We start from the raw sequence: 24,935 nt of genomic DNA on the forward strand, positions 1-24,935 counted from the left end.
AAAGAGATGTCTATGATTAGAAACATCAATTCATCTTTTTCCAGTCCATTACAGAATTGATCGAACTTCAAAGATCTCTCTGTACCTTTGTGTTATGGAAAGGTTTTCAACACATTTAGCCTTTTTTAATACCGATTATTATTATTATTATTATATGAAATACTGTATACTACAAGCTGTTCTAATTGCTCCATGTCATTCTATTAGGTTTTTTATTCATGTACCTTAATTTTTTTCTATGCCACCCGGCTGGTGTTTTTACTGGAAGCAGCTCTCTTAAGGATGCTTTCTGAACACACTTTAATCAAACACCTTTTGGATGAACTGGAACGGAGATTGCGAGTCAGGCCTCCTCATCCAACATCAGTGCCTGACCTCACAAACACTCTACTGGATGAATGGGCAAAAATTACCACAGAAACTCTCCAAAATACTGTAGAAAGCTTTCCCAGAAGAGTGGAATCTGTTATAGCTGCAAAGGGGGACCCATTACATATTAATGTCTATGTATTTACAATGCAAAGTCATAAAAGTCCCTGTTGGTGCAATGGTCAGGTGTCCCAATACTTTTGTCCATGTAGTGTGGCTGTTAAAAGGTATGGGTTGCTACATAGCCCTGTTCATGTTTATTTGTGAAATAGCGGCATTTTCTGCCTGCTTCCTTCTCATGTTTACTAACACACACCGCGGGTAATAATGCATTGCTACATGCCTCCTCCGCTCTCCATAACACCCGCACACAGCGCCGCTCCCCGCCTTCCCACAGGCAAACACGAACCCAATGCGCTGCCTGAGGCAGCTTGTGTTTTGACACGCGGTGCTCGGCGCGCTTTGATGACGTATGCGCTCCGAATCCAGGAAGTGCTAGCAGCTAAGCCGGGTACTGAGAGAAGGGGCCGGGAGCGGAAAACATCGATCTGGATGAACTTTCATTGTTGTCACTCTACAGGCAGTAGAGATAATCACCGGCATCTTCTATCCGGTGTCCCGCAGACCGGTCATCGGTTTAAAGCATTTAACCCCTTAAAAAGCTGGATAAGAACATCTTCAGCTCCGGCTGGAATCTTATTCCTCCCCATATAGACTCTTCTCTATAGATCTTTCCCAGTATCCAGGAACTGATGCATCCAGGCTCCTTAGATCCAGCATAGAATTTCCCCCTTTGCTGTCCTTGTTTTTATTCTGCAGCTGCCCCCCCACCCAAAATATATTATACAGACCCCCCCCCCCGGAGCAACATGTCAGAATCGAGCACCACAACAGTGGTGTCTGACCCCCAGCATGCTGCCAAGCTCCTGCGGGCACTGGGCTCTTTTAGGGAGGAAGCTGACTTCTGTGATGCCCTTCTGGTTCTGGAGGAGCAAGAAATCCCCGTGCAAAGAAATATCCTGGCAGCAGCGAGTCCCTACATAAGGTGAGCGAGAGGCTTTAAATATTCCTCGTCCCGTCTGATGATGCCGGCACCGGTGCGGATGCCAAGCTGTGCCCCTTCGCAGCCGCCCGCCTGTGTGACGTGACAGCTGGTTACCCCAACATATTAATATGTGTTCATAAACAAATGCCTGATCTATAGAACTGCTTTAGATTATTGATAAAGCTTTATTTGGATGCCTTTCCTAAAATCGTAATGTTTTTGAGGCTTCTCGGGTTATTCACCATGTTTCTGATCTCATTAGATCATCACGTAAGGATGACATGCCTCCGTAGTTCTGTATTTGTTTCTCTCGCTGCAGGAAAACCCTGTAATCAGCTGTGCAGCTGCTTGATTAAAGCCGCAGTGTCTTCAATTAGAGCGTCACTCACCAGGACTTTGTCACTGGGGTCTATTCACTAAATGGAGAGTTAACGACACTATATATTAAGAAGCTCCAACCCTGGTGAGCTTCTGCTGCGGGAAGCCTTTTGCCGGCCCTGTGTAATGCATAGATAAATCGGTGTGACTTCTCACCCACTGATTTATACATTATACAGGGCCATCTCTGCCCTCCTTTATGAAGAAACCTGCTGGCGTCGGCCGTTCGTAATGAATAGCGGCGTGAGGGAGCTGGAACCTACACTCTCCATTTAGTGAGTGACAAAGTGGTTAGGTTAAGGCTTGTGAAGCTCACCGCGGTAATCCGGCTGACTCGGCAGACTGAAAAGCTTGTCGGAGCAGCTCCGTCACGCTGCCTGCGGGGCAGACCCTGGGCTATGTTACACCGAGTCTCCAATTTCAAGGAGCCTTCTTCTTTTTTTCCTCTTCCGCTGAATACTCCTGAAACATTTACTAGTCAAGCAAATACTCTGCATAATGTACCCATCCCATGGAACGTGCACGGATATATATATAAAACTGTGTACGGAAATGTTCTTTATGAACGTTACATGATGGCCATCACTTTATGGTTGTTTTGCTGGCCGTGGATAAAAAAGTCATTATTGCAAACGTTTCTTCCGTTTAATTGTAAACATAACTTATACGATGTTGGAAGCAAAATTATTTTCCAAATGTTCTGATCACAATTGAATTAAGTCATTCTGGTGCTGTTTGTCTTATCGCCGTAGCAACCAATGAAATCTCGCTGCTGATTGGACCATTCATGTAATTGCTATGTTGATAGCACAATTTGTTGAACTTTGCGCCAGAATAACCTTTTTTTAATTAAATGAATCTGTTCCATATTAACTTTTGTATTTCTTTCATATATCTGTATGTCATTTAAAATCTCTTCTTGGGCCAGCGTCATATTCCCTGTTTCACAATTTGGTCTATCAGGCGTCTTATTAAGATGTTTTCTTCAAAGACCAGTGATCTTGTTGAGAAATCCAGCGCAGACGGGGTTAATGTTGTAAATGACTATTGTAGCTGGAAATTGAATATCTTCATAGGCGTACAGAGGCCCTTTATCGCTCCCATCACTCCTGTGTTCCAGTGGTCCTTTATCACTCCCATCACTCCTGTGTTCCAATGGCCCTTTATCACTCTCATCACTCCTGTGTTCCAATGGCCCTTTATCACTCCCATCACTCCTGTGTCCCAGTGGTCCTTTATCACTCCCATCACTCCTGTGTTCCATTGGCCCTTTATCACTCCCATCACTCCTGTGTTCCAATGGCACATTGTGTTCAGTAATTACAATTTTTTATTCTTATTGCAGTGAGTTGGCCACTCATAGCGCCCCGGGTTTGATCTCATGTGGCTTTCTTTTCATGGAGTAAGCACTAATGTAGAGTGACCGCTCCGGGGAAGCTAACGTCACCAGTGCTTTGATTTAATCAGCGGTCGCTTGCCCTGCTTTCGCCGCGGCAGTAAAAGGTTTTGGATCTTTTAGACTGGCTATAATTGAAGCTGGCTTTGCGCTGGCAGGGTGGGGCGATCCGTGTGATGTTTTTACTGCTGTGTTTGCACACTGATGGGATATGTACGCTCCCCGCGTTCCCCGAACAGGCTGATGTGCAGGTTTTCCATACGATCTGTGGATTTTGGATGATAAAATGATCCTATCCAGAAGGCAACCTCTGGAGTCCAGCAGGGAGACCTCCATAGGGGGTCTAGATGAAATGTTGGCGCACCCAGAACCCCTGGTAGTCATGATCTGGAACTTTATTCACGGGTGGCCAAAAACAATAACATTTATTTTTAAAAATTGCAATTAATTTTTTATCGACTACAATACTTAAAAAGTATCCTTTTAAAAATAAATGGTTTTGATACTCTGCACAGTTTTGGATGCATGCCACTCTAGGGCTTCAATTAACGGGCAAAGTGATATTAATTATTAATGTACAAGAAAGAACAGAATGGTTTTTTATTACATCGAAAAAGAATAACACATGTTTTAGTGCAACCAGAATTTTATTCAGATGTCGTAGGACCGGTCATTTTGTAAACATGGAAAAACTAATTTAACCCCTTTGTTTCCTTACAATGACCCATTTTCAATGTAAAATTCGTTAATAGGTTTTCCCTACAGGACCTTGTTAACCTCCTATTATATTTTAGGGAGTAGAACATAAGTTCTTGTAAACATCATGTGTCGGCTCATGTTTGTTATGAACCCAATTAATTAATTACGCTGTAGGAAGATTAAAATTGTGTAACAAAATATCTCATGAACAAAACAATATTGTGAAACCCGGCAGTTGTTATTAAAAGTACTAAAACATTGCTGAATAATGGTAATCTAGTCTACTTATTATGGCTCGTAATATTCCTGCCATTTTTAGAACATTACAAAACGTGCGAAATAGTAATATTTTTACAGTCGTGTGTCTGAAGGATCTTCGTTATTATTATTTATTGTTTTATATAGCGCCATCATGTTCCGCAGCGCTGTACACTGGGAGTTTGAGGCCAGGCATTAATCTTCCTCTTGTTTATCTTGCAGAGCAAAACTTAACTATAACCCTCCGAAGGGCGACGGGTCAGCATATCGGATTGAAATGGATGGGATTTCCGTGGCTGTCATGAAAGAGATCCTGGACTTTATATTCAGTGGAGAGGTATGGCGTACACAACTGGGCACCCGTAGACACATCAGGGGTTAGTCGTTATTGTCTTCCTTGCCTGATTCTAAGTACAAGAAGGTATTGTTTATGGAAGCTCCAATCCAATAATTTGGAAATTTTAGCACAAATCTGGATTTTCTCCATTAACAATAGGAGCTACGCCAAAAGAGGATTGGATAACGGCTGTCATAGTTGTCCCATGATCCGTCAGTAGAAATGACATAGTAGAATCCTAACCTCATCACATCCTTATGATGTTCTGGTTTACCTTCTTCTTTCATCTCACTTGTGTCTATAGATAAGGCTCAGCGAGGAGACCATTCAAGACGTGGTTCAAGCAGCTGACCTATTGCTCCTCACTGACCTGAAGACCTTGTGCTGCGAGTTTCTGGAGGGTTGCATCACCGCGGAGAACTGCATCGGCATTAGAGATTTTGCCTTGCATTACTGCCTCAACCATGTCTACTACCTGGCCACGGAATACCTGGAGACCCATTTCAGGGATGTCAGCTCCACGGAGGAGTTTCTGGAGCTCGGTCCTGTGAAGCTGAAAGAAGTCCTGTCTCTGGAGAAATTGAATGTGGGGAATGAAAAATACGTGTTTGAAGCCGTGCTGCGTTGGATAAACCATGATGCAGAAGTGAGGAAAGTAAGTGTTTCCATGGAAACGAGTGTCGTTTTCACAGCCCGCCATGTTTAGTCCCAGCCAGATTTGGTTGGTCTTCAAGGTGGTCCTTTAGTGGATTATGTAAGTCATAGAAAGCCACCATGTTTGTCTTTGTCACACAGGTCCACATGAAGGAGGTGACCTCTGCCCTTTGGGTTAATGGTCTAGATTCCAATTACTTGCGCGAGCAAATGGTAAACCAGCCCTTGGTGAGAGAAATGGTGAGAGAGTGCAGCAATATCCCCCTGAGTCAGCCCCAGCAGGGAGAGGCAGTCCTGGCCTCCTTCAAACCCAGGGGCTACTCGGAATGCATCGTCACAGCCGGCGGGGAGGAACGAACGTAAGTAGAGCACCACATATCTGATGTCCATCACTACGCTTGAGAACTTATACAGTTCTTCCCCCCCAGTGGAACTAAAAGATGGTTTTGAGGCTTTATGTCTTGTGCGGTTTTAGGGGGCAACCTGACAAAAAACAATGTAGTAGGAAAATGTCTGGTGACTGCAGACCTGCGAGCCTAGCCGTTATTAAAATTTAATTAGTGGTAATTGTGAAATGTAAAAATAATAAATAAAAATGTGATGTTTATAACCTACCTTAGAATTTTCCGGGCATAACTGGCACATATGCTAATGAGCTTGGCTCCTGTTTTGAAAGCTCACCCCTCCCTGCATCAATTACAAAACAAGTGTGAGAGATATAAAAATAAACAAGAAATGAAGAAGCGCCAGGTTGGTGTTGGGAGTGTGCTGAACCCTGTAACAAGCGCAGCATAGTTATGTAGAAATATAATTATAAGCTCCCAATCCTGGCAAACAAATTGACAGCTCGTCTAAACACCCAACATCAGTTTGATATTTTAACGTAAGAAACAAAAAATATTTTTTCTCTTCAGGTCACGAAAGCCAATGGCAGCAGTCCGATGCATGTGTCCGTTGTACGATCGAAGCAGGCAACTGTGGATTGAGTTGGCGCCATTAAGTACGGCGCGTGTCAATCACGGAGTGCTTTCTGCAGGTATACATAAAAGGAAACCGTCAAAAACACCTATGTTAAACCTCTACCACTTCTGCTGGGACATTGTTCCATTCCATGTTTGCATCTCCTCTCCTCCAATGAGTCTCTCCTCCAATGAGTCTCCCTTGGTGTTTATTGATCATTTTTGCCAGTTTTAAGATGTTTTAAGTGACCACTTTTTAAAACGATTACCAAGATCACTTACAAAAAAAACCCAGAGGGGGGAATACTAGAGATTTTTTTCATGAAATATGTTTATTTTATGTCTGCAGAGGGCTTTCTGTTTGTACTCGGTGGGCAAAACCAAGACAACGAAACTCTAAGCTCTGGAGAGCAGTATGATCCTGATACCAACTCATGGAGTCCTATACCCCCAATGCTTGAGGTAATGACCTGTTCGTCACATTAAAACATGTTAGCACCCCAATACATGACATTTGATGATATCTGAGCAATGTATCCCAGTGGTATTAAAGACCCCCCATCAAGCTTCTTCCAATATGGCTCCCAGCCACCTTTTATAGGGGATTGTTAGCTTCAGGGATTTGGTTCCAATCGTTGATCCTGCCGCCGGTGCTCTGGTATATAGGTTTGCTGGTAGTTGGGTCAGTGTTTGACCTTTTTATAGGGGAGTCTGTTGCCCGCTAGTATGTAAATGTTATTCTTTTGGCCCATGATCCTCTATGCTGTAATGTAATTATTGTTTTTAAAGTATCAAGGTGTCTGTCATCTCCTGGCAGGTAAATCATGGCCTATTTATTTGATCTGTTTCCTGTGTCTATATTCAGTGCACCCTGTACTTTTATGGCGCCAACACCCAAAACTCGGCACGCGCGTACAATAAAGGGGAAATCCCGTGGGGAAACAGCCATAACCGTAATATACGGCACTGTGTACAGAGATGTAGGTCGGCATTGACTGCTTTCATCTCATTAGATTCCAATAAACTTCCTTTATCTCCAGACCTGGAGGCCGCCGTTGTTGTCGGTCATGTGATATTTTGGGTGGCTTTCCCTGCTCAAACACTACACTGAGCTTTATGGCAAGGCCTGTTCCTCCATAGACCTTGCTTAGTCAGAATGAGTGATTAAGACTGAGCATTTCTATTGTTTACAGCAGCAGTATGATAACGAATTAACGAGTGTTTGTCTAGTAGATTATAATCTATTATACATTATAATCTGTACAAACTAGAACCAATATTTTCATTAAAATATGAAGATGAATATATGAATATGAAAATAAAAAGAAATCTGATACTTTGTCGTAAGAGTTCATTTTATCCCTTGAGCTGTTTAGTCATATTTAAAGCGATACTCTGTGATATGATTTTTTCCCTGTGATCTTGGACCTGGAGCCCTATAATGAACGAGACAAAGTATGGCAATGCTGCTGTTATTTCCTACAGGAAAGGCATAGTTTTGGCGTCGTGGAGATTGACGGAGTCATATACGTACTAGGTGGCGAGAATGGAGACCATGAATTACTATCTATGGAGTCGTACGACTTTTGTACCAAAACCTGGACCAAGCAGCAAAACATGACCATGGTTAGAAAGGTAAGAAGGTCCTCTACAGAAGGCCTTTCAGTGTATGGGGGGCACCTTCTGGGCATACAAAGTGCCCATGGTAGGAAAGTCTCTAAAATATATATATATCTTATCATGGGCACAGACGTCTCAAGGTCTGCATGATTTTTCCTCTCCATTTAGTTATCCCTTGTTTGTTAGGTTGATGATTGTTGCTGATTGTTGTTGATTGGTTGAGCCTTTCTAGTAGTCTAGTATGGAGGAGGAGAAATAACTTTTGGCGGGAAGTTGATTGGAAATGCTTTTATTGTCGCATTTTGCCACAAATCTTGGCCTCCTTGAGGTAAAACAATGACTCTGGCATCACAAGGTATTTTAATGGATATATAGATTGTAAGCTCGTTTGAGCCGGGCCCTCCTCACCTGTTAGTCAATTTGTTATATTACATGCTACTTGTTATGCCCTGCCTACCCATTGTACTGCGCTACAGAATTTGATGGCGCTATATAAAACAATAAATAATAATAATATTCTTCCATATTACATTCATTTAAGCAGCTCAATGCCCTGAATAATAAAAGTATTACGTATTAGATAAGATGTTATCTCCGGGGTACATCTTCATCACTGGCCAAATTAACACGTATTTAATTCTTGGAGGATTCTTCTTTTCGTTGACTGTTTTGGGGGGATTTATTCCAGATCGGCTGCTACGCGACAATGAAAAAGAAAATCTATGCAATGGGAGGAGGCTCCTACGGAAAACTCTTTGAATCTGTTGAATGTTACGACCCCAAAACTCAGCAATGGACGGCGATATGCCCGCTGAAAGAGAGGAGGTGAGCTGGCAATTCGATGCCCTTCGGCGGATACACGGTGCCGACGACTAGCGATTTTAATGTCAAAAAATATATATTACACAAAGGAGAACGTCAAAAGAAATAAAACTTTCCACCCTTTTTTGAGGACAGTTTAAAAAAAAGATAATCTTTTGTTTTTAAGCATTTTGTAATAAGATATTGGGACATTGCTAACCCCCCAAACCTTGTTCTTCCATGGGCATTCAGGGCACTCGCCTAACTCCCCGTAGTTTTCCTGACTTGGGAATGTAAAAAGAAATGGGGAGAATTATGTTCAAAGTGAAACGTCCTTAAATGTATCCTAAAAACCTATGGGTTTTAAAGCTACACACAGATACTGAACGTATTGCGTTAATGTATTTATATTAAGTGCTGTACTGCTCTACTGTATAGGTTTGGTGCGGTCGCATGCGGAGTTGGCTTGGAGCTGTACGTCTTTGGCGGCGTTCGGAGTCGGGAGAACGAAACTCAGAACAGTGACATGGTGGCGTGTAAATCCGAGTTCTATCACGATGACTTCAAACGGTAAATCGATTGCGCGTTTTCGAATCCCAAAGAGGGACTGTCTGTTTTGAATAGTGACATTTGGCAGGTATCCTCTCAAGACATATAACTAGCTAGATCCTGAAAGAGATGAAAACCGATCGGGGTATCGTGGTGCCATCTAGTGTTGGTTTAATGGACCATGTATTTAGTGCCAGATCAACGGCGCCCGGAATGGGGTAATCATTAAATATATTATATGATACGAGCAAAGAGTGTTTACTCTCCACAGCCTTTAACGATTCAGTAAAGGTTACGTAGTGAATAAAATCGGCTTAATGTCTAACTTTTCACAATAGAATAGGAATAGCGCCAGAACGTAGGAATCCTATTAAAATCTACTTTATTAATATGCCATTTAATGATAAACTGTCTTAAAGGGACAGCACCTTTAGAATAGGTAGACAGAATTAACGAACAAATTCCTTTTAAGTGTCATAAGGGGGATAAAACAATGGCGGCTCCATCACAGTCATCGCCGGGATTAAGTCAAAAAGAGTAGGTTTTCCTTTTTAGAAGGAATCTGGCTGGGATTGATGGGTGTGAACCTTTAATAGCGACGATGTCCCTTTAAAAGACCACACTGCCTGCTATGGAATTGTTGAATAAATGGGATCTTTTGTTTGCAAGCAGGGGGCTGGCGGCTCGCCTACAATAACACACACTGTCTAAATCTCTTTGTGTTGTAAGCGAGGATGTGCGCTCAGCCGAAAGTTTATAAAAAAAAACAAATCTGGTACTGATGGCTGTGCCAACATTTATCCTGCTTATTCAGAAGTCTCGTGTACTTAACAAGAAGTATAAGTTATATTTTTTTTCCATCTCCCTAAAGCATGGTGATCGCTCCGTTTTGATCTATGCATTATGCTGGGGCAGGTTGAATACCCTAGAATAAACCGTTGGTCCTGAGACATACTTGAAGAACTGCTTTTATCCCTCTTTCATTATTTCATTGCCAGGAGCTTCAGTTCTGTTACAAATCTTTGGGTCAACCGAAAAAAACACCTTCTTTGCTGTTATTTTTAACCAATCCTGTATTTTTTCGTTGTTGTTTAGTCTGCCGACGTGCAGAACATCCATTTAACCCAGTGGAGTATTCCGGCCTGGGCTAATTACGCCTTGGGTGGTAGATCCAGATGTGGTACCCCACCACACAACCGGGGGGGGGCTATCAGATTGCCTTCAATGGGCTGGTTACAAGGGAGCTGTATTATCTCACCAACCATCCCTTTTTTAAATACAAACATAGAGTTTGGAGGACATTATGGATGCCCAGGAGGCAATGCAGCATGTTTTAATTAATATAATACATAAGAAAGTATTTTTTTATGTAACACTATATAGGATAGACTCGCATGAAGCAGGGGTCCACGGGTAGTATTGGGTTTGGATCTGCCAATAGATGTTGCCTCTGATGACCACAGGGGTTCTCTCAGCCTTTTCTGCTTTTGACATAATTTCCCTGTAAATACGAATGGTTTCGCGTAACGGTCCAAGTTCCCGATGTGAGTAAGATGTGACCTTCAGCTTTCTTCCTCTCCTTGCATTGTGACCATTGGGCTCTGACCTTCACTTACCGGTGATGGCATACGTCTCCAGAACAAAACCTCTTTACTCGGCTGAATCATGGGAGAAGAAACCATGTGATCGGATTAATAAAATCATCAGCCCCCAGCCGTGTATATCTTATCTAAGCATCAAATCCATTCCAGTAATGATCATTTCATTGCAGGGATGGCCTCAAGCTTAACCTTCTAAGCTCTGCTGATATTGGGATTTAATTAGCGAGCTCCTTTCAGCACGGCCTCCCTTACCTTTCCAAAAACTGTTATGTGATGTACTACTTGTCTATTGTACACCGCTGCGGAACATGAGGGTGCTATATAAATCAATAAATAATGTGTGCCGTTAGGTACAAGGGTGGGACTGTGAGGATTGTACCTGTGAGCCATGATTACTGTAAGTGATGTCATATGATGTCATACTTTATGCCTTCAGGGCATGTTGCAATAGTGCTGTACATTAGTAGTATGTGCCATGAGCGTCACAGATCAGTGTTTTCACCCCTCCGCTTGCCAGGAGAGAGATGTAAGTAGGCTCTCCAACATCATGAACATATGTTGGCTTTTATCAAAGTAAATGTGAGTGGTGGTCACATTATTCTCCAAAGAGTGGTGCATTCTGACCTTTTTATACCTCATATCCTATATGGAAACTTTTCAGATACTTCCGTGACCCAGAGCTTAGTTATTTGAACCTTAAATACTGGACCAGAACTTGTCCAGCCAAAGATGTAACTTCATATTTGTTATTGGCTGGTGATGTCAACCTTATTCATTATGGATAAGTCATACGATCAGCCTCAGATGTGTATGGCAGTCAGTTACATCTCTGTAGACCCTCATTGTGACTCTAATCCACCGATTTCATAATAAACCCATGTGCTTTATCTGCAGGTGGATCTACATAAACGATCAGAACTTATGCATTCCAACAAGTTCTTCCTTTGTCTATGGAGCTGTGCCCATTGGCGCCAGTATCTACGTAATTGGCGATCTGGATACAGGTCAGTATTTGTCTGTTGAAGGGCTTTCTACTGGCTACCATTTCAGAACGTTCCTACTTAGTCTCAGGTGTTTTAGTCCTTAGACCAGTCCTATGGATTTCTCTGCAATATCTTTTCTTTAATAGATGTATTTATTCTTTCCCTGAAAGATCTGGGTTCAGATTTAATATCTGCTTGGTAGAGAGTTGAGTTGCTGTCAGACAGCGACATGTTGGCCATTGAAAAGTAGCTTGCAATGTCTAACGCGCAGGCTGCTTTCTCCATGTTCCAAGGGCAAAAGAAGCCGCGCTAAGCGGGAGGCAGTTGGGGAGACTGAAACCATTAAAACATTCAAAGTGAAAATCTAAAACTATTAATTTATTATAGTGAAATAATAGTTTGCTATTTATTTTTATTGATTATGAATTATTGGTTATTGGTATTATTATTGGTTTATGCACTAGCAATGCCTGGTTTTGTATGTTCGGATGCCTATTAAGTATTATATATTAGTTTTTTACTCGTTGCTTACTTGTTTTGTGATGCTAGGTACGAGCTACGATTACGTCCGAGAGTTTAAGAGGAGCACCGGGACGTGGCATCACACCAGACCCCTACTACCCTCGGATCTTCGGCGTACCGGGTGTGCGGCTTTACGCATTGCGAACTGCCGACTGTTCCGGCTGCAGCTTCAGCAAGGACTGTTCCGAATCCGTATCCCCGTATGAAATGTTACAATCGGATACGGACTGCGAAATCTGAATTTAAAAAAAAAGCAAAAAAAAAAAAAAACCCTCGGAAACGACAAAACGTGGAAATAATCGCGTTGCGTCCAGAATGCGACTGGTACGTAGCGCTTGCGGTTAAAAAACCCCCCATCTTACAATGCTATTAAAACACATATACAACAGCGGGTGTTGTAAGACGTAATAGTTTGATATATATATACGTATTTAATTGCTTTATGCTTAATGAGACCTGGTACTTAGTTATTAAGCATGATGCAATGTACTAAAATAACTAGCTTTAATATGCAACGTGTATGGTTTTTTTTTTTTTGAACTTTTAACAAAAAAAAGACAATCTTCTATCGCGTTACGGGGTTGTTATTGTAGTTACCTCATCGCTAAGGTTAACATATCCAGACGCAAAAGCTGCCGTGAAATGGCAGGCGTTTTATTTTTACAGTGTGGTGGGGTTTTAATTTTTATCTTTTAAAAGGATTGAAAGACAAAGGTGTTTTTTTTTGTTGTTCTTCTTCTTTTCTATGCATCTTGTACTGCTTTACTTACACTCCAGTATTTAGCCATATTAATGAGGATAAAGACTCATTTGGATGGATTCGAGTGCCATTACCTCTTAACTCAATAATTCTTGATTAACACCAAAAAATACGTGAGCTATGAGCTTCTACGTGTCACTAATTCTCCAACAGGACCATATGTATATATGTATATGTGTGTGTGTATATATATATATATATATATATATATATATATATATAATGTGTGAGTAATATATAAGTGAGTAATTCTGATGCAAAATCCTTTATAAGGAGCAGTTAATGGGACTATTTCATGAGTTGCCGTGGTAACTGCCCCAAATGTAGCACCTTGTTTCTGTACAGGGACCGTAAATTCCAGAAATCCATTGCCACGTCTGATTTACAAATGAGAATACTTAACTTAAAGGGCCACCCAGGGCCCTCGATCAGGACGGTACATCCAAAACGGATTCTACAAGGGACGTGATCCATGGCGGGAGTAGAAAACTTCATATACATTCAGGGAGCGGACCTTAATGCTTATACCTAAATTCCTTAAGAAACGGGGCTGAATAAGCATTGCTGCTTGTTACAGGGAGCATATATGTTACATGTTAAACAATCAGGACTGGGTTTTTTTTAATTATAATGGACGTACGGCACAGAGCTGGGGGGGGAGGTTCTGTATAAAGAGACCACTTTCCAAACATTGCCCAAGTGTCACGTTAAGTGGCAAGAATGGCCGGACATTGGTTCCGTCCATACATCCCTGTTCTGTCCATGGCTATTCTGCGATGTTCTGGTTGGCTTTTTATTTTGAGAGGCTTGGGGTGGGTTTCTCGTCTTTTGGGGCCTTGGATGTAAATCCTGTTCAGGCAACGGGTATTTTTTTTACTAAAAACAAAAGAAAAAATGATGTCTGATTACTTTAAATTGCTTCTTCTTGTCTCAAGGAGGTCCATGCAGCTAACTCAGTGACAACATTTAATCCGCTTTTATACATTGCACCTAGAATGGGGCGATCGCTGAAAACTGGGTTTTCTATATCTTTTTGTTATTTTTAGAAACATATTGTTCTTATTCTGCATTGACGTTGGTTTTTTAGCTGCCTTACGAACACTACATACTGCAGAGCTGACTGCCCTATCTCCCGCCATACTGGAGCACGTCTCCCGTAACGCGGCTGAGGTTGATGGGTGCAGTTAGCCCTCCAAGTACTCATCATGATAGAATAAATGCTGCATTAAATAGTTGTGCTATCCATACTTTAAAAATAACAGATCAGCTAAAACAGTTTAATTTATGACCTTGTATTTGGGTTTCTACATGCTAATTAAATTGGGACCCTCCTGACCCCCTTTATCCCCCTTTATGTAGTTTGGATTGTTATTAAGTCATGGCTGTGCTGCTAAATCCTTCCTTTTGATCCATACATTGACTTGTGTATTTGTATAACGTTATGGATACATACATACTTACACAATGGCATCATGATAGGCTTGGATGCATATCAAGGCTATTCCCTTTAAGAGGTTAATAGTGAATTACATTAATTTTGGTGCAAACAAAGAGAAAGAACCCACTTATTTTCTTGGCAGAATGTGTGTTTTTTTAATCTCTGCCTTTAAACATTTACATTTGGTCTTAGAGCTTTATATGTTTTGGGTTTCTTATATGCCGAGACGCGATTCCCTTCTAGCATAACAAGGATTGACTTTTTTTTTTTTTTTTTGCACATTTTTAATTTGCCTTTCCAGTGTTATTCCAAGTGCCTAAAATACCTAAAATATTAGCAAGTATTTCTTAAAACAAGCACGGAAAGGGACGGCTTTTATTAATACAAACTAAAGTATGCCAGCGGCACAAAAAGGAGACAATAAGGCCATGGTTTGTGAAGAATGTGATGAAAGGTATGTCAAACACGCTATTCTTCTTTGATTTTTTAGATAAGAAGCATCTAATCTGCCCATTTTTGCCGTTATTTGTCCCTTTGTCTTATCTTGTATCCAGAGTAGCCAATGTATGTTTAATATTAACGCTACTGTTTCTTTTTAGAAGCTGGAGAATATATATATATATATATATATATATATATATATATATATATATATATATATATATATATATATATATATATATATATATATATATAGTACGTTTTTGCATATTTCTTCCTTTTTATTGGTATTTTGGGGTCTTAACGTAACATAGTTGCAGAAACTTATTTGCCGTACTTAATTCAGTTAAACGCTACTAGAAATGGAAAGCTCCAGTGCCTGTAGACATGTTAAGCGCTGCGTAAATTGTTGGCGCTATATAAATAAAAGATGATAATAATAATAATAATGAGTCAGAAGGCACTGATTGGATGGTGGCTCGATTGCCGTCTCAGCAGAAAAGACCATGGTTTTTAAATGGAATTAAAAGTATAATAAATTAGTTGTTTTGCGTAATTTTAATGACTATATCAGAGTATACGAATTTTGTGTAGATGCACACGCACCTTTAGAAATAAAATCGAATGGGGGTCATTAGATAATTTGGGGGGTCATTAATAGAGATGCTCATTTACGTATTTGCAATGTGCCTTTAAGAAGTTAGTATGAAGTGTAAGATAATACTAAGGAGAACTTGTTACATAAACTGTTGTTGTGAAAACATTTGATATTTTATTTTACAAACGTCGTTAAACTGAAACGTGTTAACCTGAAAAGAAAATACATTATTATTTAATAACTTATGGAAATATCCTCTACTAAAATAATCTGGGCCCTTTTCGCTTCTCACTCTCTAAATTGTTATTATTAGGTTTCTAGAATACTTAAGGTTTAGGATCTAAAGGTGAAACGCGTTGGCTTGCTTGTGATCAGAAAATGATAACATTTTATAGTCTGGTTCTTATCATCCACATCATTTTATCCAGTCCTTTATTGGAGAAGTTCCCCTATTCCGTTATGAGATTTCTTGGGTGGGTTTTGAAGAAGCTTCTCTTGAAACAAGCAATGAGGTATGACTTTTTTTTTAGTTTGACGAGCGCATTCGGTGCGATTACCACTTATTACGTAATCTCCGTGAGCGTCGTCTTTGTGGTTTGGCTTTACGCACCGTTTGCCGCGTCTGGCAGTTGAGCGCTTGACTGCAGGTTCCTCGGTAGGTCAAGTTCTTAGGCGGATTCCTTAAGAACGTTCCTTCTTGGCACTGTTCTAGCAGAAGAGTAGAACCAGTAGAGTTGCATTCTTTTTCGGCATTCGTGTCTCTATGGTTTTTGTGTTTTTAAGCCCGAGGGTAAATTCCTTGGTTTTGCACACAATGCGTATAGTTTAGTTTATAAGAAGATCCACTGATGAGACCAAGACAGCTTGGTAAAAGATACATGGCTTTTTCAAACATAGGCCTGGCCAAGAGCGGCTCTGCTTGGCCAAATTAATACGTTGTCTACTTTTGGAGAGATGATGTTTCTGACTCTTCCCCTTCTGGAAGTTCTCAGTGAGGACAGAAGCTCTCATCATTAGATTCGGTTGGAATGGGATGGTATCCTGAGGCCAACCAGACCATTACTCTGATGAACCTCAAGTCCTTCTGAGCTAGTTACTCATTGCTTAGATACTACATACATGTTCTTTACATCCATAGGACAGTAACAAAAGCATATGAACGTATGTTCCTCTCTTTATGATGAGGAAATCTAAAACGTTTAGGTTACTAAGGGTTTGTGTTTGCTAGATCCTTATTCCAAGGGGACTTGGCCAACCCTGCGCCCCTTGTTCACTATTCATGTTGACCAGCTGGTCCACAGGGAATAAATTACATGTGCTGTGTTATGACATAATAACTAGATGCCAGAACCAGCAGGTAGATAGCGATCGCCCAATTTATTTTTAAAATGAATCTTACCCTAAAGGAACCAAAACTAAACCTTAGGCCCTCTAGATTGTAGGTTTGAGCAGGGCCCTCCTCACCTTTTTATATAAGTCAAATTATTATGTTATATAATACTTATGTCCTGTCTACCCATTGTACAGCGCTACGGAATATGATGGCACTATATAAAACAAGGCACTATATAAAACAATCGAGGAAAGAATAAAACAGAATAATGCTTCATTTACTTTTTTTATAACATTCCAGTGTACTTTTAAGTGTTTTTGTCAAGGTTTTAGAACCAGAGCGCTGGCCTTCGTTGACACCTAGACCTGGAAGTTCCACTTATTCCTCCCCGTTTTTTTTTTTTATCCAGCCCTACCCACTCATCATAGCTTTTAATGTTGTTTTTCCAATGCAAATATGACCGTTGCCCTCCTCTCTCCATCTGCTGCCACCTCATAGTTCTACTTTACTTGTAATGTTGCCAAATTCTGTAACAACTATTCCACGGAATCACAAAAGGCTGGTGACAGACGGCAGGCAGCTCTTCCGGCTCCCGCTAGGCCCGGCGGTTATTGCCAAGGTGGAGATGGCTTAACCTGTTGTTTGCCGGCTTTCATTTCACACTCGAGAGAACGATAGACTAAGGCGTTATAATCTTGCCGAGAGAGGAAAGCCGCTCTGGTACTTGGGTTATTCCGTGGAGGCGCCTTGCGTTTATAGGATAGCGGCATAAGCCCTGATTGACCACAGGTGTTTCACCGTTACTCTATATTGCCTGGCCTTCGTAGCCTGGTGTAAAAACCTCTTGCTTCGCTCTTCCATTCTCTATGCCAAAAAAATGATAGAATAAAGACGTTTGGGACTTTGGGGGTTAGGGAACCCCTGCATCTTCGGGGCCTTGTACGTGGTATTTAATGTTGTCCTTTTTTTAAGGAAAAACCTTCCAAATATTTATACATCATGTACACCGCTTTTTGTGGTGTGATTGTCTGTCCTTTTATTATTAAACTGATGTTTTGGGCAATCCAGTTATAAAATACATTGCACACTTTATCCTCTTTATTGCCCCTGTGGCAACTTTCTTAATGACCCCTAATGTTCTCCCATCCTAAGCTGTGCTACAGACCACCGGGCCGGTGCAACCAGCGCTGAACGGGTCCAGATCATTATTACCATGTTAAAAACCAAATTGAACCAAATAATGGGCGATCCTCTCTGTGGGTTTGTGGTCGGGGAATGCCCATTTTCGTTGCACACCCTGTTTTTGCTTATTTATGAGGATATTTAAAGGATTTTAAGCATAGCTGCTATCATTGTAACGGTAGAAGTGCTTCCCTCGTTTAAAACAATACAGAAGTTGAAGTATATGTCAACACTGACCTTTTGTATGTCGCACGTTTAGTCATTATGCTAGTCTGCGTTGAGGCAGAAACACGTTTGCCCAAACAAGTTCTTCTTGTCTGTTGACCACAATAGCCACAAACCGTGTCAGACTAAACACTGGTACATTTGTTTTATTGACCGATACACTCTGAAATACACTGAAAATTCTCTTCTTTTATGGAAATGGTTGCTGCTTTGCTTACTTGGTGGCCATGAAGCCCAGCTGATGGTCTCCACTAGGACATGTACCTTTCGTGGCGATGTCAGGAAAGTTCCATTTCTTGTTACGGTTGGAACTGTTGTATATCTTTCACCCATGTTAACTCTGTTAAAAAGAATAGTTTCCAAGCTTTAGAATGAAGGTCTTCGCTGCTAGGAAGGCTCTAACAGGGAATATCGAGTCATATCGTCCGGGTCTTCTCCGTGGATCGCATGGAGTTTTTATTGATGGGGTTTTGGGATGTTTTTGAGATTTAATATTGGAAGGCAATCATATTTATTTTGCTTGAGGCAGAAAAATAGTTGTTACAAGAAATGGCTGTTTGACGAAATCTATTGCATGTTGAAACTAGCGAAAGGGATGAAGGTCGTTATTTTTGAGCGTGTTGAGAACTCTATCTATGTCAGAAATAGATATTTTCACATGGGCTCCTCTGAGGAATTGTTGAAAGTTGGACAGCAGTTGGTATTTTTTCCTTGACCGTTCTTGTCTATCTCCATGGTATATCAGGTTGACGTTCGTCCAACTTTATGAGGTTATAGTATGTTATATTTATTTTGTTAGGAAACACTATAGGAATCTTTGCCTGAACTTAACGTCTCTTTCAATTTATCACTCTTGGTGGCAACTAGCTATGTTCACCAGAGACACCAAGAACTCTAGATGTCTATGGCGCACAAAGTAGTGGCTCCGTAACGTGTATAGCCGCTACTCTACAGCAGCCATCAGAAAAGTTGAGTAAAGAAAACAAACGCTAAGCACACATTAAATAAACGCCCAATCTTGACAAAACAGCTTCTCTTGATGAGTGATCCAGCCGTCCCAAGACCTTCTAGAGAAAAGTTTCTTTTTAAAGTTGGACAAAGGGACCACAATGCCCGCGAAACCATGCTTACATTCCATGTGCCTTTCCCTTTCTGTCTGTTTAATGCGCTATTAAAGCCTCCTCCAGCTTTCCGTCATCACCTCTAAAAGAGAGCGTGCCTGGTTCCAGTTAATAATGATATTGAGAATTTGCCAAACTTTGCTAAGTTAACTGTGCTGCAATGTATGATAGATACGGATCAGAAACGTCGGGTGCAAACACTCTTAATCCACTAGTATTGAAAAACGTATTTGCGTGTAGACCCACCTATGGCTTTGGACAGTTCTTTGTATTTGGTGAGCATTGCAACAGTGGTATGAGGATATAGACTCTTATACTTTGGCCGTCAAGCAGCGTAGCCGTAAACCAGTTAACAACTTTGAGTTGTTAACTTTACGGATCTATTTTGATTGCGCGAAGGACACATTCGCTGCCCAAGCTGCACTTTATCGTTACTCTTGAGTAAGTAAACTTTAAGGAATAGTCTGTGCTCTTCCTTTGAGAAAGAGATTATTCGAAACGAGAATTACATCTCTAAGGAGCTTGAGCACCGGGAATACAAACTGGGAAATGGGAGTGAGGTTGGGAAGCACAATTTCCTCTCTCTATGTATGTCCCATGTAAACATGTCGTAGAGCGTTGACTTCACCATGGATAATGTGTGCATAGCCTTTTTATTAAGACCAGATATTATCGGTTGGCTCATTATAATAGGAAACTTTAACTGGCTTAACCAGGCTGTGCTAAACTACCTTTCCCAGCATGCTCTCTGTTGAAGTGCGTCTTAAGATGCTATGCAGGTCTTGTGTAACCTCCTCATCCTTGATGCCCTTCAGTTGGCTCGATATCATGGCCGATTCCATGAGCCATTACCGGACAGATACAGCTTCTCTCCAGCGTTGATGAGCTTCAGCTCCCGTGATGTCTGGTCAACCTTTGGCCGGCAGATGTTACGCTAGCTATGGGTTTTAGGTTTGTGTATCGAGTGAGCTTCTTCTCATAAACATGCTTTATCACTTGGTGTTCTCCAAGCACGTTCTTCTCAAAGCATCACTATTCGCTCCATTCACTGCCAACACATCGCATACGACTGCAGTGCTATAGGACCTTTAACTCATATTTTTGCGTAAGTGGAATATATGTTTACAAGTGTGATTTACAATGTTTATTTAAACAACTATATAGTATATGTGTGCAGCACTTTTTTTCCCCTTTGGTTTTACAATTTTCTTTCAAAATTGGGATTTTGAAATGAGATGTTCCATTGTGTTTCTATTTCACCAAAAGTATCGACGTTTTGACCTAATTTGTACGAGTCGGGTTTTCTATGAACAGAAAAGTCTTGTAACTGCTCTGATTTTTGTGTGTGTCAGCCTTACTGTATATCGGAGATTCATTTAATACTTGAACTATTTCTAAAGAGGCTCAGATCAAAGATTTGTTTGTTTTAAGAATGTTTAATAAAAAGTAGCCACGTAAAAACTATTTCGACTCTGTATTTATTTCCTAACCGTTTTGTTTCAACATATGCTTTTGAGCAGTAATAATGCATATTTTTTCCACTTTTTATTATTATTGTCTTTCCCGATTATGGATTTTCTATAACACCTTCTGGACATTTTTGCTTCTTTAAGACTAAAAACTTGGCTGCAATGGACCAAGGCGCCTAATAGAGACCGTATCCTCGGTTTTTAGCTCATCACGTCTACCTAGGGTAGAGCGCATTCACCATATTTTCCAGGACATGCAAAGACAGCACGTAGAAACCCTGAAGGATGCATAAATGATTCTATTCGGTGAGTTTATACATCATACATGCTGCAGGGGGCAGCAATTTACATGTGCTGTTTAGAACTGTATATTATTATTATTACTAATATTTTTTATTTATATAGCTCCGATTTCCGCAGTGGTTCTTACAGTCCGTACATTCGATGAACCGATGCGTTGGGTAAGGAGGGCCCTGCCATGCTAGGAAACAATAAAATGATGTATTTACACAAGTTAGCGTTGATATTTATCATTGTGCCATAAGATGAGGTCATATGATTGGCAAGTAGAATACTATTGGGTAAATAAAAATATAATCAACGGGTCTGGTATACAATAATCCAGAAAAAGGCCCTTTCTTCTCTAATCATAACGGTTTTATGGTACGTGGTTTATATCATTTGTCTATGAGCCACTTTTCATGTCGGTCGTCTTATTCTGTATTTAGCATATGCTTTGAATGTATGGACTGTAATAAGCGCTGCGTAAACTATTGGCGCCGTACAAATAAAATATAATACTATACCGTAGTATACATTAGCGATCTATTGTACAAAATCAAACGGTTTCTAATACTTTGTTATAAAAAATGGAAGCGATGCCATATCAGGAACCGTATATCTATATTATGCATGTTTACGTTCCCCTCGCTGGTTTAACCTCAGCTACCTCTGCTGGGAGGCTGTTCCACTTATCTACCATCTTAGTAAGCGACAGGGCTACACAGCACCCATCGAGTGTTGCCGTTCCCATGTCTGGCCTCTATATAGACATGCTTCGTTCCAGGAAAAAAGCTTGAACCTCATTGCTCTTCAACATTGAGCAACCAGATACGTCACGTTTTCTTGACTCTCGAACTGGGCCGATCTATCTGTTCCACCGGATTAACAAGGTAGCGTTTAGTCAGTTACTCGGGGATGTGTCACAGCCTGCGTTCGGTGTAAAAGCACGTCACTTTAATATAAGACGCTGTTTATTCTCGGTAGCGTACGAAGCAGGCAAGGTGAGTCAGTTCGGAGACCAGAGCCAACAAAAGATCCAAGCGGCTCCGGAACGGGTAAAGTCCCGTGTAAGCCGTGAACAAGAAACCCATCATCTTAGACGTCTCTTTACCCCGAGTGCATTGCGTGTTAAACCCTTTCTGAAACTAGACTTTCCGGTTTCAGATATTTCGGGAATATCCGATATTCTCTTTCTTTAGCATTTCGTGTTAATCCTCAGAATAACAAAATAACGACAGAGGTTTTCTGCAAAATCAGGATATATCGTTCAGTAGGATTTATTTAATTCGTTCTCATACCTACCCTTGTATGGCTGAGCCAAACCACAATATAAAACCTAAAATCAATCCAGTCCTTGTATAAACTCATATAAATCTACTCATTAATAGTGATTAGCCGAGTCATTAGGGAATCTAAAGTTGCTTTTTCTGGGTTAACTCTATATTAAATATTAATATATAATTGAATATATTTATATATATTTATATTTATATATCATTAATGCAGAAGTAGCAGTAATCAATCCAAATATATATTTTTTACTTATTAATATTGATTGTATTCCTCCAGAGAACAGGTACCAGTGACTAGGAAGTACCGATACGTCCGCGGGAATATCTGTACTCGCGGTACCTGCATATTTAAATTTGAAAACCAAATAGGAATCCGGACCCATCAGCGATTCCTGGTGTTACACGGTAGTTTTGCGTGTTCAGTGTTGCAGGTCACCGTGTGATCGGCGATATCGCAGGTGTGGAGCTGAAGCTACATTTATGTTGATCAGCTAAAACCAACAATCGTATTGGTTGAGGGAGGATAAACAGAAAATGTCATCGCTGAAAGTGCAAACGTATGCAAAAAACGCAAAAGAGATCGGTTGCCGCTGCCACAAATACACGGCAATCGTCCGAGTAAATCGCTTCCATTAGATACCCTGACATGGTACAAGAATTTGGGTCCAACTGGGCTATGGTTGTGCAATGAGCTACAAGTCTGTTGGTTGCTATAGCAGTTGCTTCACTTTTACCAATTTGCCCTAAAAAACATAGAAACAAAGTCTAGTCTGCCCCTTTGTACCTAAAGTGAAGACTCAAACCTTATGCCTGTCCCATGCATGTTTAAATCCCCTCGCTGTATTAGTCTACCGCTTCGGCTGGCAGGCTGTTCCATCCATCTACCACCCTCTCAGTAAAATACTATGCCAGCCTGGGTTAAATTAAAAAGCAATATGTTGCAGACGGGTGGATTAAGCAGACCCAATATGTCATATCTGCTGCCAAAGAGATGCTTTCTGTATCTGCTATTACAAGGGGTTCTCGGTGCAGCACTCGAAAAGCCAACAACATCTTCATGTGATTACGTCCGCACAAAGCCGCGTACTCCGAGGCAGAAATGTTTTCTTCAAAAGGACAATATTCTCCCACGCAAAGACAGACAGATTGTTACCAAGAAGCCGAAATCTGGGAAAGGTGCGTGTGTCGTGTGATGGAGTTTCTACAATAACCCAACGCGCTTGGTTCTGCCTATTGTATCCGACGCCGTGTCTTTGTTCCTGCGTGAGTAATGACAATATGAGCACTTATTGCTCACATACACATACGATCCTCGTTATTGACTTTTGAGAAGTTTGATTCTGATCTTTGAAAGAAGCCCGTGTTGTTTCTTGAGGATAAAAGGGTGATTTTTTTTTTGGGGGGGGGGGACTTTCTATTTATCAATTGAAACCTTTTTTTGTTGAAATTTTCGGTTGGGATTTTTGTGGATTTTTATTTATTTTATTAATGCTTTCGTAACATGAAATTATTAAATTCAACAGGTACGTAAAGGTGTTACAAGTACAAGAGAAGTATACTTCTAATGACAAGGAATGGAAGAACATGCGTGATCAGGTGCTTAAATATAAGAAAATGTTTCTATAGTAAGGTAGACCTAGGAACTTTCCAGGGTAGGCTACCCAGGGGTCTCCTGAGCACCAGCATCCATGGGAGTGGGTTAGTGAAGAGGCGGGGCTAACTCCAAACAGCCTTTTGGTGGGTGTGGAGTGGGAGGGATGTGGGCAGGGAGTGGGCGTGTTCAAATATTGCTAACTGACCCATAGATAGAAAGAAACTGACCTGGGGAAGCAGCGCTTCACTCGGAGACTCCAGGCCACACCTGGAGAGTTGCTATGTATGAGAGGGTGATGAAAAAGCGAGAAAGCCTTCCATCAAAAGAGGTTAATACAATGAGATAATCGAGAAAGCATGAGATAGACATAAAATGACGCCCAGGACCGTGTATAGTTCAAAGTGTTAGACAAGGTAGGCAAAATGTTTCTTCTTTGTGGGTAAATGCTATGATGTCCTGAGCAGCCAATGATCTGGTTTGTAACGCTAATCAAGTTTTGTGTGTTTTTTGGAGTGAAAAGGTTCAAGCTGTAGTTGTGACACGACTGATGACTCTAAAGGTAGTGAATGTGTGATCATCATGACTTCCTTTGACACAGAGAAAGGTTGAGGATCCTGTCTGGTAGATGAGAGCGTTTGGGCTTAACCCTTGGCTTAAAGTCCACGCTTTAATAGTTTGTCTACATGTTTTATTTGGCTTTCAAAAATCTTTTATGGTTTAAGGATGTGGCCCTTTTGTCAAGCCTTAAAAGCCCCAGAGTAGTGGGACTAAAATCAAAGAGTTTTATTAATGACTATTTTGGGAACGTACTGTCCTTCCTGGCATTTATAGAATGTATTCCACGGTGTAAGAATGCAACCAATGTGGATATTTAACTATTTTTTAAGATATCCAGAAAGGATAGATTTTGATTTAATTGATCAGTAGCTAATATTTACTGACAATTCAGCCTGTTATTAACATCTTCTTGGCTATACATACTTGATGTCCAAAGATGGACACCAGGCTCCTATGTGGAGGTCCAATGAG

General features: G+C 40.8%; 1 protein-coding gene across 1 annotated transcript; it reads left to right on the forward strand.

The window, feature by feature from the left end:
• Positions 1-894: 894 nt before the first annotated feature.
• On the forward strand, positions 895-12,412 carry GAN (gigaxonin). The gene is made up of 11 exons (XM_053448822.1): positions 895-1,414; positions 4,368-4,482; positions 4,787-5,137; positions 5,278-5,495; positions 6,051-6,172; positions 6,445-6,557; positions 7,581-7,730; positions 8,404-8,540; positions 8,955-9,086; positions 11,561-11,670; positions 12,199-12,412. The coding sequence occupies exons 1-11, from the start codon at positions 1,239-1,241 to the stop codon at positions 12,375-12,377; spliced, it is 1,803 nt and encodes a 600-aa protein (XP_053304797.1). The 5' UTR covers positions 895-1,238; the 3' UTR covers positions 12,378-12,412.
• Positions 12,413-24,935: the final 12,523 nt, after the last annotated feature.

The sequence above is a fragment of the Spea bombifrons genome, chromosome 10 (genome assembly GCF_027358695.1).
Source record: "Spea bombifrons isolate aSpeBom1 chromosome 10, aSpeBom1.2.pri, whole genome shotgun sequence".
NCBI lineage: Eukaryota > Metazoa > Chordata > Amphibia > Anura > Pelobatidae > Spea > Spea bombifrons.

Bases quoted from the DNA above. Each gene is read 5' to 3' on its own strand.
- GAN (XM_053448822.1), top strand. From the start codon at position 1,239: ATGTCAGAATCGAGCACCACAACAGTGGTGTCTGACCCCCAGCATGCT. The intron at 6,173-6,444 runs GTATACATAAAA...TTATGTCTGCAG, and splicing joins TCACGGAGTGCTTTCTGCAG to AGGGCTTTCTGTTTGTACTC. The intron at 7,731-8,403 runs GTAAGAAGGTCC...GATTTATTCCAG, and splicing joins ACATGACCATGGTTAGAAAG to ATCGGCTGCTACGCGACAAT.